Source organism: Alligator sinensis, unplaced genomic scaffold, assembly GCF_000455745.1.
Source record: "Alligator sinensis unplaced genomic scaffold, ASM45574v1 scaffold714_1, whole genome shotgun sequence".
In the NCBI taxonomy this organism is placed as follows: domain Eukaryota; kingdom Metazoa; phylum Chordata; order Crocodylia; family Alligatoridae; genus Alligator; species Alligator sinensis.
The window spans coordinates 205,995-223,650 of NW_005842493.1; the positions used below are offsets into that span (position 1 = coordinate 205,995).

Genomic DNA, 17,656 nt, shown 5'->3' on the forward strand with positions numbered 1-17,656 from the left:
TGCAGGGTAACTACTTGCTAAGTCAATGGTGCGGAAAGCCAACCTGCACCCGGTGGCGAAGGGAACAAAACATCCTTCCCAGCACTGTCACTATGGTAATTAGAGGCTGATCCTGCTCTTGTTGCACTCAGTAGAATCTGACCTTTTGTGCCAAAGCATCAGAATAGGCCCAGGAGATGGTATTGCTCCCGAGGCTCAGCAGCAGAGGAGCAAGACTGCAATAAACAAAGCTCTGGAGAGGCGAAATGAAGAGCTGGGACCTCTATTAGTAAAACCACAATCCTGATCAAAAGGCATGACTCCTTGCCTTTGAAGCATTTTGGCTGGAAGACCATTGTATTTAAGACAAGACTCTTTTGTATTTTTACTCCCCGTTCACAGGTTCAATTTTGTCATTCAGCAGTATACCGTGTATACCCCAGTTGTTGAGAAACCTGTATTTTTGGGTGCCTTTTGCCCTCCCTGCGTATCCAAACCCTATCATGTCTCCTGGAGGAGACATGTAGGAGTTAGAAGTTCTGTATGGGACACCCTGCCTATGTCCAGACATCATGTCCGCGATGCCACAAATGGCATATTCAGCTGTTCTTCATGCTGCAAAATAGCAGCGAGGGGGTGGAGGAGAGAGGAGGGCGTGGGGTTTGCCCCTGGGAGATTCTGGGATCAAAAAAACCCATGCAAAAAAAGCAGAGTGGTGCATGCAGGGGCACCACATGCCACCCAAAACCGGCTGGCTGAAGCTACACTCCAGCTGCTGGTCAGGCTCCACGCAGCAGGATCACTACTGCTGCAGCCCCAGGAGGCCCCCAGGACCTCAAGAAAGGCTGCTGGGGACAGCTCTGTGCTGGCCCCAGCCTCCCCTACCTCACCCAGGGTAACCTGCCGTGTGCTAGAGGGCACGTGACAAGGGCATTCCCTGGGGACAACTAGCAGCGGCACAAGGTGTGCCACTGCTTCTTGTCCCTGGGGAAACAAATGTACACACGTATGTGGACGTGGCCCCTCAGGATCTTTCTTTCCTTGGTGTGGTATGTCATGCCCCAAAGGATACACCAAATTTGAAGGAGGAGTTACTTACTTGACACTGAGATTGGTATTTCTTTGTTGGACGCCCAACTATGTAGATCTGCGAAGGCGACAGACCCAAAACGTTGTACACAGAAATGTCCTTCATCGAGCCGTAGGCAGCACAAATTTTGATGTGGCACTAAAACAAGGCAAACATTTTCATGGCAAATTCCCAAATATCAGACTCCAAGAATCTTGCAGAAGGCACTGTCTTAGTTATGGAGCAGCAGACAAGATGCTATTACTGACATAAAACTGTATTTCTTAGAAAGATGCATCTACCTGCCTGTCAGTAAAACTAAGTGATATACCATAAAAAAAGCAAGAAAACAATAGTCTAAAACAATAGAAACAGTCAACTGGAATCAGGACTGAAGATCAGTGGGGAATGGTTACCTAACTTGTAATGTTTTTGAGCATCCCCCTCCTTTATTATTAAAAGCTGTATGAAAGTTGCTTTAAAATGATGTCTTCAGGAAAAAGGCCCAATGAGAGACAAACATTTGGAAAGTTTAATTTTTCAGGCGAGCAGAAACCTTGGGCTGTGCGATGCTTTGGTCCCTGATTCGACTCGGCAGAGATTCGGCCCGATTTGGTGGCCAAATCTCTGAATCCAAATCAAATCAGAGGACCTTTTAATCTCTCCGAATCGATTCGGAACCCTCTGAATCGATTCAGAGAGATTTGGAAAGATTCGGACATAGAGACAGCTTTAAATGTTTTGAGTTGTAAATGTACATACCTCTAGGTAGTAGGTGGATCGTGAGTGCTGCGATGCTGGGGCGCATGGAGTGTCCTACAGAAGCATGGGGGGCACTGCAGCACGCTCAACAGCAGACATGGAAGTGGACCAGAAGTACTTCCGGTCCACTTCCAGGTCCACTGGGGAGCACGCTGTGGGCCCCCCCATGCCCCCTTGACTTAGCAATTGGTGCCTCCTGGGTCTGGGGAGGCACCTGGGGTCCCCTTGTGGCCAATTGCTAAGCCAGGAGGGCATGGGGGGCCCCCTGCCCACTCCCCAGCGGACCCAGAAGCGGACCAGAAGTACTGCCCCAGCATCGCAGCATTCATAAGCCGAGCTGGTACCCCGAGGTATGTAGAAAAAACATTTAAAGCTGTGTCTATAGCCAAATCACTGATTCTCTGAGTCAGCATCGAATCTTCAAATTCGGATTCGGCCAAATCAAATCAGGGACAGCAATCTGAATCAACGACTCAAATCACTGTCTCCAATTCAGGCTGAATCCGAATCTGAACTGAATACGGCCCACTTCGCACACCCCTACAGAAAACCCAACAGCTCCCACCAACTTCGGCAGGAGTGCAAATCAGGCCATAATTTCTACTGAAAACCAATCCAATTTTCTACTGAAAACCAATGCTCAGTCTCCTAAAGACAACACAATCCTAGTTTTTACCCATCTGTGCTGCTTACTGAGTCCCATCACCAGTTCCTATAGCACCTAGAGACCCTTGGAGATCTCCATTCTTGCTTTGTGCCATTTGATAGGGTCACAGCAGAGGAAATGGTTTTGAGACTGTGAATGAAGAAGCCTCTACTTTCATCTTATAAATGGGAATGTGTTAGTTGCCGGTAGAAAAGGTTACCAGGCTCAGGGCACTTAATTACCAGCTACAGCAGAAGTAGACACCTGGCAAGCTCTTCCTTTCATCACCCCATCAACGTGTTTCAGCCATGAAAGAAGAGACCAGAATTCAAGGGAGGGTGTATCACTAATAAAATGTGTTCAGGATTTATTTCCTCACTACTCACATTTAATACAGTTAACAAATGGAAGGCTGCAGGTATTAATACAGTGTAGTCATTGGCTTCTCCTAAATTAGGACAGTAAGGCATCTGCTCTAAACTTATTTGATCTTGCAGTATTCAAATGCAATGTCTTTATTTATATCTGTCATTAAAATGGGCTTGGGTAATGACTTTGATTCAAGACTTTCAGAAGGCAGTGCAAGCTTCTTGAGATCTGTGAACAGTGAAAGAAACCGAGACACAGTAAAATACTGTTAACAGACTAGGATGTTTCCCCTCCAAGAGAGAAAGGCACACGTGTCACCTTTGTGAAAATCCACATATTGACCACATTTTTCTGGAAATTGAACTTCTAGCCACTTAGCATCCAGTTTTAAGGATATGAACAACAGGGGGTTTTATTACCTCTTGCATAAGATTCCGGAGGAAGATAGTCTTTTGTCGTAATGGGTCATGAACTAGCCCGTCTGAGAAGAAGATCATGCCTTGAGGGAAGTTGTGCTGAGACAACCATGAGACAACTCTCTGCTTTTGCATATCTGGCCGGCCCGTGATATAGATGATCAGGTACCCCAAATCCTGCCAGTGTCTGTCAAAACAAAACAAAAAGTGTTGTGCATGCATGGGGGGTGAAAATACCCACAATGTGCACTTTCCACACTGGTTATGGAGACAATTCAGAAAAGTGGGGCACGATCACTTAACAAGGAGAGCAGAAGCGGGGATGACAACCATGTGGTTAATCGTCTGCAATCATGTACTAATTTCTGTTCCTTGAGGGAATCCAAGAATAGTACCAAGCAGTCTTATATGAAATATCATAATATACGTTTCATCCTTAGCATTCTCCTCTCCTTTCCAGTCCTATCCATTTCAACAGCAGCAGATTAATTTAATGGGGAATGATGGCATCCTTCTCTTTCCTTGAGCGTGCGAGAGGCAGTCTGAAATGATAGACACCACCCTTGCTGTTCAGTCTGACATTAAATATATAGGATTTTTTTTTTTTACACCCATAGTACTTCACAAAGATACAGCGATGCCCCACATTTAGGCATTATGGAAGTAAAATTCTCCTAAAAGTCTCTTTCCTTTTTGCCTGCTATAGCAGTAAACAAGAAAAGAATTATTCACTCCATACACTTCCAAGCCATCTTCCCCAGAAGCAGTCTTTGCATTTTTGGTACAAATTAGAGTGAAATCTGTGAAGCTAGCCAAAGCACTACAACATTTCCATGCAAATTGTGTCGAATTGCATGTGCGTCTGAGCAATATAAAAATGCATCTGCTGGAAGCACGCCCATTCGTTCATAAATTGTGTCATCAATCTATTACACCCTCTTCCAGCTTGATCCATTTTTGCCCAAAAGAGATGAATCAGGGATTCAACCAAAGTAACATGCGTGTGTTGCTCACCTGACAACATCAACTGCCCCAGCTCTGACTTTGGGGTCGCTACCCATGATTGAGACGCTTGCAGCAAATGAGCCATCAATGCTGAACACGACGCACTCCATCCCCCGAGGAAGGACAGTCAGGTAACTCACTGCGTTACTTTGGTCACCCCTAGAAATAAAAAAAACAAAGCAAACCATCAGAGCTCCGGGTGTTGCAATGGAAAACAAGATGATGTTCGACTGGATGTGAATCTGTATCTAGGTATTAAGGGTGCCACCAGTCAAACGGGACTTACCTATTCTGGAAAACAAATTAAAGATCCCCCAGCCCTTTCTTTTTCTTTTTATTTTTTTAGCAGACAGGTTAAGCACAAATTTGTGAAGTGTGCTGTGCTAAAACAATGAGGTTTACTGCTTCTCTCTCCTAGCACTGCCCACCTCCCTCTCCCCACACCCTGTCTTTTCTATTCTAATTTCTCTCTCCTCCTTATACTGGTTTCTGTTTGTCCTGTCACAGTATCTGAGGAAGTAAACTTTGGTTTATGAAAGTTTATGCTCTATATGCCTTACATAGGTGCATATCTACTCTGCCTTCTGGTTGGCATAAATACTATTAAAGGATTATTTTAAAAAAACCAAACAACACCACAACTGTCTGTCCATGTAGGCTTTGTCCTTTTTTTGCAACTATAAAAAAAAAAAAAAAAAGTTTAATTTAAGTGGTGGCAATATATTGGATATCCAACAATTATACCTTGTGGTAGCATTTGCTGACATGAAGCCAACGGTACTGGAACAGTTGAGAATTGCCCATCCCTGTGCCCTTGTCTCTTGTGCTCACCCAGAAGAACAATGCGGATAGCCCACACTATTGCCTTACAGGGCTTTCTGCAGCTGAAAACGTCTCATGGTGTTTGCAGGCATGCAGATCTACAACCATTAGAGATTTCACAACCCCTTTCTTTACCTTCCCCTTCCCTACGGCTGCCATAGGAGCCTTACTGCCATCCCCCTGCGGGAAAGTTATGTCTAGTGTAAGCACAATAACTTTGCAGATGGCTTTCTCCTTGGAAACTTGTCCACATTGTGTGTCAGGTCCATCTGTGACCCATTTATGGGCACGAACAAGGCAATTACTATTTCCATTGTAGGCTGAAGGATATCTAAATCTGTAGACCATGGAGCTTAGCTCCTGAATAGATCTTAATTTATTTTTAAGTAATCCCATCTTCTCATGTTGATTGATTGCCTGCTAGAGTACCATGGAGTTATATTTTCCCCTTAATTAGTAATATGTGGAGCTGGAACTTGACCTTGTGTTTGATTAGCTGCTGAGACAGGTTTTATTCCTTTTCAGTTCAATTCATCATGCCGACTTTACTTTCGAGCAGAGGTTTAATAGAATCTCCAAGCGGCTCCCCAAGTGAGCATGAAGTTTAACTCTACACTGGAATATTAAATTAAAACTTTATGTCAAAACATTTAGCCGCTTTCTTATTTGAGCATAAAAACAATTAAAAGCACAACCATCCGATCGCTCTATTTAGACAGATGATTTTTATTTCACACATTTTTCTTCCTTATGCTTGACTTAACAGAGGGCTTTTAATGCAACTCTTGAGAGCCAGGAGAGTCTATTGATTTCTCTTCAATGAACTGTTGCTTTAAGGTGCTGTGTTTTTCAATTTGAAATAAGCATGGCACTGCGTAGAGAATTAAAGTGATTCCTTCAATCAGCCTGACATCAATAGATGAACTGAACTGCTGGCTTAGAGCAAGGCAAACCCGCCACTGTTCATTTTAACAGGAAAGGTTTGTCATCAGCCTGAAGTATGTAGATCACTCCCTTCACCCCAGTGCTACAAAACAAGCGGGGTCTCTGAAGTATCTGAGCCACATGTCCTTGCTAGGGCCTTAAGAGAGATCAGAAAAGCATGCGTCGCTCAGCCCCCTTCCAATCCAGTTTGTAATCCCGATGCATTTTACAGGACTAAGCGCTAGTTCATTTAATCCCACTGAAGAGTTGTTTTACTACAGTGCCTACGGGCCCATACTGGTGCCTGTTGGGCCGGATGCTATATAAAAGGGAGCGAGACAGGACGCAAAAAATTTGCACGTTAATTGGTGAGCTAGACAAAGGATGGGGAAAAGGCACAGCTTGCTCGAGGTTGCTCAGGCATCCTGCTGCAGAGCTCGGGACTGATCCTACATCTCCCAGCTCCCATTCTGTTCATCTTAAATACATATATGAGCCTCATCACAGCAGTAACAGAGTACCTCCCAGCATCTCAGACCATTTTACAGCCAAGCCGTGGAGACACAGACTAAGTCATTTGGCCAAAGTCACAGAGGAAGCTTTAGCCACAAAACCATTCTCTCTTTCTCTACAATATCTTCCATCTGCAATGTAATTTCATACAACATGGATAAGATTCAGTAAGTGTAGGAGGCAGCTTCTCCTGCTACTGAAGACCTTGGTACAAAGTAACACCTTCATTAGGTGGATATTTGTCTACCTAGATGTTAGTCTATTAAATCTCAACCAACTCTGCCTTGGTCTAGCAGGCAAGTTAAACAGAAGATGCAGAGCGAGATTCTTCAGTTTACAAGATCATCTCACTTGCATCCATTTGAGAGTATAATTTGAATCTGCAGCTAAATCTTGTGTGTCCCTTATTACCGCGTATTAATTGCAGCAATGGGCCAGGACCCCGCTGCGCTAAGCACTGTATGAACGTAGCACAAAATTACAGTCTAAATAACCTCTCTCCTGTACATCCTCACTTCAAACAAGGGGTGGCTGACAATGCTGTTCACAACTCCCTAACAGACGGTCCCGGTCATCGCTCTACCTTCAACCCCACTCTCCAAGCACATTTGCTTAGCACTGTGGATAAGTCACAACGGCTGCCTATACACATGCTCGCTGGCGAATTAGTTGGAACATTTCAGCGTCGCTGCAGCGTCACATGTATTAAGCCCCCGCACTTTTTTAAATGGCTGTGGGGTACTTTATCTAAACCTCGTTGAATGAGGCTTAATATACACGACAGCAAGGCATTTTAATTAGAGTGGCTGCCCGGAAACCACTCTAAATAAAACACCCCCACCTCCAAGCATGTGTATAGGCAGCCAATGGCTTTGCTTGGTTGTAAAACAGCACAGGTGCTAAAGGCAATTGGTGTTTTACTGCATAACTCATTTTGTAGCAGAGAAACCCAATATTCAGATTTAAAACAAATTTACCTAACCACCATTTTGATGGGATACACGCCAACTCTAAGCCTCTTCTGTTTGGGTACGCTGTAGGATATCCTGCCACTGCTGTTGGTTATCTCGGTGTCGAAATACACCCAACTCCCCGAAGTGGGCTCAGTCATAATAAAGATATCGACCTGTAAAAAGACATGGAATCTATTCAATTTGCCAGCATAAACACATGCCATATTCATAGGTACTGCCAGCCTGGATCAAACCACTGGTCTGCTTGGTCTGGAATCCAACTATAGCTAATACTAAAAGATTAAGGAAAAGGTGCAGTAGGAAGGTACGATAATCTAGTTACAATACTAGCAAAGCTTCCTGATAAGTATGAGGATGGTTTACTTCCCAAAGCATGAAGGTGCATTATATTTGTTGGCCTACATTCCTGAGCTCAGGTCCAGAAAGGGCTGGTAATGTAAGAGTGAGGCTGTAGCCACGATGGTCCAGAAAGTATGCTGTGGATTCTCCCTTGTAAGTGGGCTGAGCACTCTGCACTAGAGCTGTGAGAATAACTGATTTTACAATTCACTGGGGAGGAAAGGGGAGAATCCCACTTGGTTTTGGATCAACCCAAAACATTTGCTTCAAACTTCTTGCTCAACTGAGACACTGCAAAACTACATATGGCTTTTAATAAATCTCAATTAACTTTCAAAACAAAGCAAATTTAAAAAAACCCACTGAAACAGAACTTTTTCTGAATTATTTTAATCTTTTTTTTTTTTTTTTTTTGGAAACAGGAACAATTCATCAACATTTAAAAAACGGAATTTTATGGGTTGCCCTGAATTTATATTTTTGTTGGAAAAATTTGTGGCTGATAATTTTTGCATACCTATACTGTGGATTCTGAACAACACTCAGGCATGCGACTGCTCCTGTAAGAGTCCATAAGACTTGTTCTCCCATTTAAATGCTAAGCCTTGGCTTCTGTATTATGCCGACTTGGGGCCAGTCTACTCTGCAACTTGCAGGATCTAGCCCCTAACTTGGGATGTTCTTGTTCAGATATACCTGGGACTCTTGACCTCCATGTTACCTTGAAAACCTCAAGGAGTTTTGAACATATTCAAATACCAAAATCCTTCAAAAAGCCAGGATCCAGAACTGTTCTAGCTGAGAGATTTCCAGAACTAGAGGTGCTAAATGCCAGAAGGAGAAATAAATGGGGTGCAATCCTGAATAGTTACAAGAGAAGTGTTATCAAAATCCATCAATGTGTTTAGCTTTTCCACTACAACCCCTTTGCTTGGGCAAAGTAACAACTCAAACATAGATGTTCATCAGTATAGTTCTCAGGCTTTTTAGGTCTTCATTGATGTCACAAAAGGAAAGTTTCATGTTGTACCCTAACTCAGGGGCGGGCAGTTATTTTGGGCAGAGTGCCGCTTACTGAGTTTTGGCAAGCCATTGAGGGCCACATCACAGGCAGCCAGGGGCAGATGTATATTAATTTTCTAAATTTCTATAAGGGCCAGAGAGAATGGCCTGGCAGGCCGCATCCGGCCCGCGGGCCGCATTTTGCCCACCTCTGCCCTAACTGGACCGTGTATGTCTGTCTTTCAAATACACCATTAGCACAAGGGAAGGGGAAACATCTTAAAATGTTGCTAACAATATGAGAGAATCTCACACTTCTGTGCAGACGAATCTTCAAAGGGTAAGTGGGTCTAGCCAGAAGTGAACAAGATTTCTTTCACGACCCATGCTTTGAACTTGCTTTATTCACTCATTCACTTCCTCCTTTTATACATTTTCTCAGTTCAAGGTAGGACCTTGGATGGCATTAAAGCAAATATCCGAGACAAAGTTTTAGTTTGCGTCTGGGACTCTGAAACAAGTCGTCTAAATCAGGGACTTGCAAGGTAATGACGTAAATGCTCCTGAACCCTGTTTCTGTTGCATTTAGTTATTAAACCCGTCTGCCTCGTTTTTACCCGCATAAAATGGGGAGAATGATGCATGCCCTTCTTTGTAAAGTGCTTTGAGACTCTCGAGTGCAAGATACTATGTACCAGGTGATTTTTTTGTTGTTGTTCTTTTGTTATTACATGACTTGCTTTCCCCCAGAATCAGAATGCTAATTGCTATCCTTGCAGCGGGGGTAATTTGAAACTCAAAACAACACCTACAAGGGACCTTGCATGACAGTAATGATCTTAACATTTCTTTTTAAACAACTAATCCCAGGAGTTCCTTAGGATATTTCCAATGCACAGGAGTTTGTGCATCACATTAGATAAGGAATCCCTTTCCCCATGGCTGAAATGCAGCCCTCTTTGGGACAGAAATATGACAGGCAAAAAACTCTCACAATTAGCAGAGGGAAAACATTATCAGAAGATAGGGCCCTATGGTCCTTCAAGCTTGTACATCCAAATCAGGGAAGTAATAATGTGGGCTTGTTCCTTAGCTGGCAGAGAGCAGCAAAGCTTCGCCAAAGTCAACAGAGCCTGCAGACGTACACCAGCAAGAATCTGGCCCAGTTATTCACATGGCACAACCCGGGCCTTTGCTATTAAGATTTTCACTTAAAAGCTGCAAGATGTGGCTCAGATATTCTGCTGACGGAAATCAAGGGTTTGGGCTACAGCGAAGCAAAGCACTTAAACCTGTGTGTAAGTTTTTCCCTGAATCAGACACTCTGGTGATGGACACTTAGAAGAGCTATGTGCTGGGCCAGACACAGGCATGGGTGAACCAGGCGTCCACCCCGGGCCCAGACAAGAAGGGGGTTCAAAAAATGGTAATTTTTTTCTGTTGTCTGATTATTATTATCATTATCTCTGGGGAAGCAGGGCCTGATACTAAAAGTTCACCCGGGGCTGCCAGGAGTCTAGTTACAGTGCTGGCAAAGTGGAGGATAGGATTCAATGTATCGCCTCCGAACCACAGCTAAATCAACCTTCATAGACTTGTATATATGGAAACATTTCAAATAGGACATGTACAGCACCTAGCATAGTGGGGTCCCTGCCTCAAATGGGGCCTGTAGGCACAGCTATAATCATCATAATCATAGAGAAAGAGGCTTGGGAATTGCAGCCTTCTCCTTGAATGCAGAATTGAAGATTTTTAATGCAAAGCAAATACATCCTTTGACATTGTATTGTTCACTCCTACCCAGATAAATTTAATTGACATTTTGAACCCAACTTGTGAAGAATAGCTTGAATAGAAAGTAATCAAGTCCTGGAGCTTTATAACTTAAGTGTTGCTCATACTGCCAGCACTGACCCCCTTTCAGTTCCCTATTCATCACTGTACTAGAAGAATCTTATTAAATATATACGTGATCAGAATAAAGAGCAGTTGGGGGGGGGAAAAAAAAAAAAAAAAAAAAAATCTAATAATGGGACCACGATAAGAATTTGCAATAAAGTTCAAGTAAATTTGTGATCTTATCCCATGTGTTATCTCAAGTAATGGGGCTGCTTTAGGAATCTTAGGACCCAAGAGAGACAAGATTCAAACGGTGATGATCTTACCAAAAGCGTAACCTTTACTCCACTTTGGCAGTTCAATTTAATAGTGACACTGGGCATACCGAAGTCTGCAACCAGATCTCAACAGCAGCATATTCTTATGAATCATATAGATATAACAATGCAATTGTATATAGATATAACAATGCATTTTGTGAATAAGGAATTCAGCAGCCTAAGCTCTGTGGTGTTTGGAGAAATACAGAACGGTGAGTGAATTTGCCCTGTGTTAGTGTATGAATGTGCTGCTGGCAAAATGAAGTTGCAGACTTCACTGTGCCTGGTGTCAACATAAATTTAAATGTCAATTTGCCTCAGTATATACAGGGCAAATTTACTCCCTCACCAATACCTGCTGGAGTTCCATCATTTTTAGGATGAATTTACTCCATTCCCAAAGTCCCTGAATCGCAGGCTCTTCATGGCTGGGTCTGAGAAACCAACACGTTTGTGTTGTTGCACTTAAGGTCTCTGCAGGAGACTTTAATTCAGCTACAGAAGACCCTGTGAGTTAGCATACTATTGTGTGAAAGGCGGCAGCACAACCAAGTTTCCAAAACACAGTCTTGAAAATTGGATGTTTCCTTCCACCCACCATCTTCTCTTTTGAAAGTGTACCTCCATGTCTGCCAACCAGTGGAAACTGTAGCACTTGAGCAGGTTTTTTGCTACTGGACCTAAGCAAGTATTGCAATTAAATGACCCATTTTAAGTTAATTTAATGAATCCATATGGTGTTTGCTACAGATGAGGGGACTCCTCATATCCAGAGAATCAGTCCAGCAGTAACGGTGGATATTAAAGTAGCCTTCCATTTTCTTCACAAAGTTCCTCAGTTCTGAGGAACAAACTACAAATCTCCATTACCGCCACAGTCCTTTTGGATGTGCTTGGGGATTCCAGGAGGTTGGATCCAAATCATTACAAGGAAAAAGTAATCATTTTCTGCTCATGGGATAAAAATCTGGCCTCCCAGGAAAATCAGTAGAGCTACTAAAGAGAAGAGAGCATACGCAGCGGTGAATTTAAACAGCCCTAGTGCATGTAGGCTCAGCCTACCACACTAGCTGTGATGGCCAAGGTACTATACAAATTTGGGATGGCCAGACTATTGAGCAAATGTATTTTTAAGCTCAATGGCTCTTGGTATTTTCCATACCAGAAACTGCCAACCTATTTAGCATGGAGACCAACATGCTAGTGACCCACAGGGCAAGAACCCCGCTATGTAGCTGGCTTCCTAATTGAAGGCGCATTGGATGAAGGCAATCAAAAATCATAGGTGTTACACAGGGATTCAAACCAGTGAATCATGGAGGTGCATTAGGTAAAGTAAAGAAGATGTCTGTAAAATATTTGAGGAAACCAAGAGAAGGGGCCTGGCTTGCCTGGTGGCTGAGGTGTCTTAAACAGCAATGAGACATAAAATAAGCCTGATTTTTGTTAAGCCAGTTATTAAGGGGGATTATTTAAGTGCAGCTAGATTCCAAAGCAGGCTGCCCAAGGTGAGAGTGCAAGCAGAAAACCGTTCAGAAAACCTATTAATTTATTTCCAGCCGACGACTGCATTCAGTTCAGCTGCACTGTGGCCAGGCTGTCAGGGATGGGGCTGGGAATGCTATCTGTTGCTTCTAAATAATTCTGCTACTGACACTTTCCCCCATGGCAAAGAAATACTATTTATGTCATCGCATATTATACATGGAAGGCTCATCACTCATTTAAGAAAACAATTGCAGATCGTTCCTTCAGGGCTTTTTTTCATGGTATTAAGCTGCACACATGTCTACAGGGAATAGCTTTTTCTTTGTACAACCTGTTGCTACAACTGTAGCTTTGTCAGAAATTGCAATTATATTGTCACAGGCATTTCTTACCAAGTAAGACCGCATGAATCGTGACACCGAAATATGAAAGAGCCGCTGTACTTTGCGGTGACTCAACTAACGTGTAAAAAATCCAGCCATTACCACTCACAAGGAAGGTAGCCCTGCATTATATAATTATACAAACCAATACAGTGGCATTTTTCAGCTGTGGATCTGAAGCATTTACAGAGGTAACAGGGGAAGCATAATTTTACAGATGGAGAAACGGGGACAGAAAAGTAAACCGTCTTACTTTAACCCCAAAATCAAATGGCAAAACTGTGTCTAAAACCCTGCCTCCCAACACCCATTCTTGCATCCTCACTGCTACATCCCTCGTGACCCTTATTTCATGACTAACTGTAAGGTGACATATATAAATTGAATGCTTTTGTCCAAAAACTTCATGGCCCTGCCAATGCAAGCTAAAGGAGAAACTACATTAGGTTGCTCTCTTAAGAGGCTGTCTTGTCTGTTGGCCAGTCGCTAGAGGGCATCATGTGCATGAAACACATGCTGCATCGAGCCTAACGTTTTGTGTCAAATGTGCATCTCATTACTGCTTTGGTGCTAAATTCATCTTCAGGCTTTTGAGCTTAAAAGATGCTGTAACCCCCTAACCGCCCAAATCCCTCTTCCTTTATCTAGGTGTCGAACCCAGGGGATACACATTTTTCTTCCATGATTTGCCCACGCGACAAAATTTACTTCCTTTCTTCTTGTTTAGTAGGTTAATTCTGTCCCGAGTAGGTGGTGCAAGAGCAATCACTTCAGGCTGTGCTCAGCGTTAACCAGATGCAATGTCTGGGAGAAAACAAGATAAATGATGGGTGGTAAAGGTCAGATATCTGAGAAGTCCAATGACGGCACGCTCGCTAGAAGGGCTGAGGGGTAGCCTAAAAATGTACCGATCCCCATCACTGTGGAACTATCCATGGTACTATGTACAGCAAAGCGTGTGCTGAACTCACCTAACCTCTCCATCAACATTCACTTGAAGAAAGTGATGAATAAAAACTCAAGTTTTACCTTTTCGCCTGTTAAAGCCACCATATCCAGGGGTCCATACATAAAGCGCCCAACCAGGACCTGGGGACCATCTTCTGCTGCAATGACATCATTTGCTCTGTGATTGGCGGTTACATTCTGAAACGAGAACAGGTGGTTTGCGACTCCCTGTTTCTTCCACCTGCGGTTGAATAAGATGTGCTTCACAGTAGCAAAATGATTGTGTGGTTGGTATTAAATTATTAAGATCAGGGATCATGTGGATGCACAGGAAGCGGTTGCAAACACTCTGGGACACTGATTAGATAGACAAGTCAACGGGCAGCAAATGGTATACCATTAACCCCATTATACCATGGGGAAATGAAGCACAGAGATCATGAATGGGATTTGCAGAAGCACCTAAATCATTCAGAGGGAATACAAGGCCCATGGACTTACAATCAGACCCAGAGACCCCTTGTCACAAGCTGGCATTTGCAAAAGCACAAGGTCACACAAGGAGTCTCTAGCAGAGGCTAGAACTGAAACCATGTCTTTTGAATAATGTACAGTCTCTCTTCCTTCCCAGCATTTCGTTATTATTTATTGGTGTAGTAGCATCAGAGGCTCCAAGATGCTGCAGATCCATGTGATGCTGTATTTAATTACTGAACATAATTAAGCATCAACTGCTTTCATGGCATGAATGACCTTTTCCCCTTCAAGTATTCATGTTTGCACCTTTACTAAGCCCTTCACAGTAATCTAGAAACTAATTCACACTCAGCACCCTGGGAGGGAGATATGTAATGTGAACCTCTTTGTACCTTAAATTAAGCTTAAAACTGGGACAAGTGACAAGGTCACTAGATACCAAGGTTGAAATTCCACCTGTAAGCTGGCTGCGAGGTAGCAGACAATATATGAATTGCTTAAGCTTTTGCCCTTGAAAAGCAAGATAAAAAAAAAAATGATACCCAGATGTTACAGCTCCCTCCTGAAAACGTAAGAATAGTGAGATAGCATCTGCAGGGTGAAAAGGCCCTCTTTGCATAGGGCCTCAACTAGTGCCTAGGAAAGTACAAAGGAGGACCTCTCTCCTGGATCAGAAGGCAATCATTCTGCAGCAGGAAAGGCAGAAAGATGGCAGTCATCAATACCTTCACACTCTCAACCCACCGACAACAAAAGTTGTTGCAAGTACAAATTCCCTAGCACCACACACTGTTTGCCCCTGAGATATTTTTGTTTTTCAGTTTTCTTGGAGTCTGTCATTAGGTATCAATCACACTTTGGTTAAAAGAGCTGGGTGCCATGTAAGTGGTTTTCAAATCAAATCTGTAACCAGCCTGGTAATGGAGTGATACATACTCTCAGCTTGACGTGTGTCCTCTTGCGTAACCATTTCTCCCGTGGATTGGATGGACTTAATGTTGCCGGGTCCGAGCTGTCATTTTCCTTGACATTCACATTTTCATACCTCATCACCTGAAATGAGATTTATGTTAGAACCTGGGGCTGTAACAAATTGCACTGTTGTGTTTGCTGCAGAAGGGGAGGGAGTGTACAGTACAGCATCCGCTCACTCGCACTGTCTGTAGATAATAGGGTATAAATCTGAGAGAGATGCAGGTCAGGGTGTTCAGTAATATTAGCATGCCTAGACAGTATACTCACATGTATTGTCAGGGAAGCAGAGGGATTTTATGTATCTAGGTAATGACACCGGCACTAGTGCTTTCTATTCCCAATGAAGCAAATCTAGTCCTGTTTTTAGACTCAAAGGCTTCTGAACTGCAGAGCGTCAAAAATCAATGGTGGGCAGGCTACACAGGGAATGGGGAAAGTTGCAGCTTCTTCCATATTGGGTGCATGTCACAATAGAAAAAAAAATATGTAAAGATGTCCCCTTCCATCCTCGCACAAAAGGGAAGATGGTCATAGTCTAGCTGAAACTGGCTTGTGACCCCTTATGGAGAACGCAGGGCCCAAGGAAACTGGATTAAGATAACTGACCTTATATTTAATATATCCAGGCTGATATTTAATTTTCATGTCAGCTAAATGGCCAAGTCTTCTAGTGGGTTTAGAAAATCTCAGCAGAAGTCTATTACTTTAGCAGACATGAAGAATAGCGCTGTTTTCATAGGAAACCTCCTCAGTTTGATCCCGGTATCCTGCTTATAATTCTCTATTCCTTGCAACTCAGTCGACCACAGTCTCTCAGCCTTTAGCTTGTAACCAGTCAGCCTGGTATTGAAATATGAGTGCTCTGCAACAAACCCTAAGAAATGAAAACCACTGCAAGTCCATCCATCCTAGCATGCCACGTCTTCCCTTCAAGAATGGCTAGGCTAGGGGAGTAAAGCTCGTAGGCGCTCAGACACTACCAAGATGGGCAACTCTAGGAAACCCTCAGGGTTTCCATAGACATGCAACTACACTATGCAGAAGCATCCTACAAAAAAAGAACTCAACCAGTTAAATGAATATTTTACTTAAAACCATGGTTCAGAAGTGAATCCCATAAAAAAAAAAAAAAAAAAAAATCAAAAAAAAAAAAATCAATATTTACAGTCTTTGAAGCTTCCTTTTTTTGGCTGCACTCAGAAAGGAAAACTTCCACCCACTGTAAGGAGTCAATGCCCTTTCTCCCCTCCAAATCTGCTAAATCTTTAGCCACCATTCCTTAAAGATCATTGTAGGTCATTCCATCATGGTACCTTGAGTCTTCAAATGCTTTCTCCGAGATGTAACCTGAAATGCGTTCAGCAACTGCTAGGTACACAAACAGTTAATGCCCTCATTGACTGCAGCAAGAGCCGAGTTCTGGCCATGCCCGGTGTACTGAGCTTCTACTGAGTTGGAAGAACAGCTACTTTTTACGTTCAGCTTGGCCCCATCTCCCTTTCACTTGTATTATGGCAACGCCCACCGGTTACAACAGAGACTGAGGCTCCTGGTACTGCAAAGTTCCTGCCCTGAAAAGCTTATAGCATAAACAAGAAAGGCCAAGGAAGAATCACCCCAGGTTGAGAGACTGGAAGTGGAAATAAGAACATGAAAGGCCATTTAGGCACCTGAGGTTGCAGAGCACCCAGTTGACTTGGGGCCACATTGATCAAAGCTTTCATTAAAAGTGCAGGGAAGTTCCCAGTGGGATTTACAAGAGCATGAAGGGGCTGGTCCAGGGTCACACAGGGAAGCTCTGATAAACCTGGGAAGTAAACCTGCATCTTCCAGGCTCTAGTTCAGTTCTTTAGCCACGGGGCCAGCCTTCCACTCCAACCCAGGTTAAGCTGCTATGTACTCCTAATATCTGTTCAAGACTTGGCATTTATTCCAATAGATAGGTTCCTTCCAGATGTCACTGTGTATCCATGAACTCAGCGGGAACTCGATAGTTAGCAGAACAATTAATTAAACCCATTAATTGTCCTCTGTATTTTGCTTCACCACATTTGGAAAGAAGAGGCTCTTTTTAGAAGTGAAAAAGGTTGATCCATTTTGTTACGTCTCTCTCAGGTTTAGGTTAAATGGAAACATCAGTGCTGCGCATGCAGACTTGTCAAGGGCTCAGGCTTTTTCTCAAGCTAGCTAGCGGTATTGTCCATTCGGCACAGGGAGCTCTTGCCACCCAGAGCAGCTGGATGGAAAGAGGGAGGTTTAGCCATGGGACTTCCAGTCTTGGGAGCTGCTGAGTGGCTGGTCAGATGACGGAGATGCAGCCAGCCAAGGGTTATCAGAGCTGGTTTTGATGGTGGGGAGAGGCTAGGAAGCACCCTGTGGAATTAAGATGTAGAAAGCAGGGAA

At 43.4% G+C, this 17,656-nt stretch overlaps 1 protein-coding gene across 4 annotated transcripts in view; it reads right to left on the reverse strand.

Moving 5' to 3' along the window:
• PITPNM3 (PITPNM family member 3) overlaps positions 1 to 17,656 on the reverse strand; it is a 272,469-nt gene that overhangs the window by 7,227 nt on the left and 247,586 nt on the right. For all 4 annotated transcript variants that reach the window (XM_025212941.1, XM_014523475.2, XM_025212939.1 and 1 more), the window contains 6 exons: positions 15,215 to 15,331; positions 13,883 to 13,999; positions 7,483 to 7,631; positions 4,256 to 4,405; positions 3,245 to 3,428; positions 1,079 to 1,207 (listed from right to left, as the gene is read on the reverse strand). In XM_025212941.1, coding sequence (XP_025068726.1) covers positions 1,079 to 1,207; positions 3,245 to 3,428; positions 4,256 to 4,405; positions 7,483 to 7,631; positions 13,883 to 13,999; positions 15,215 to 15,331 — 846 coding nt within the window. The remainder of the gene's footprint in view (positions 1 to 1,078; positions 1,208 to 3,244; positions 3,429 to 4,255; positions 4,406 to 7,482; positions 7,632 to 13,882; positions 14,000 to 15,214; positions 15,332 to 17,656) is intronic.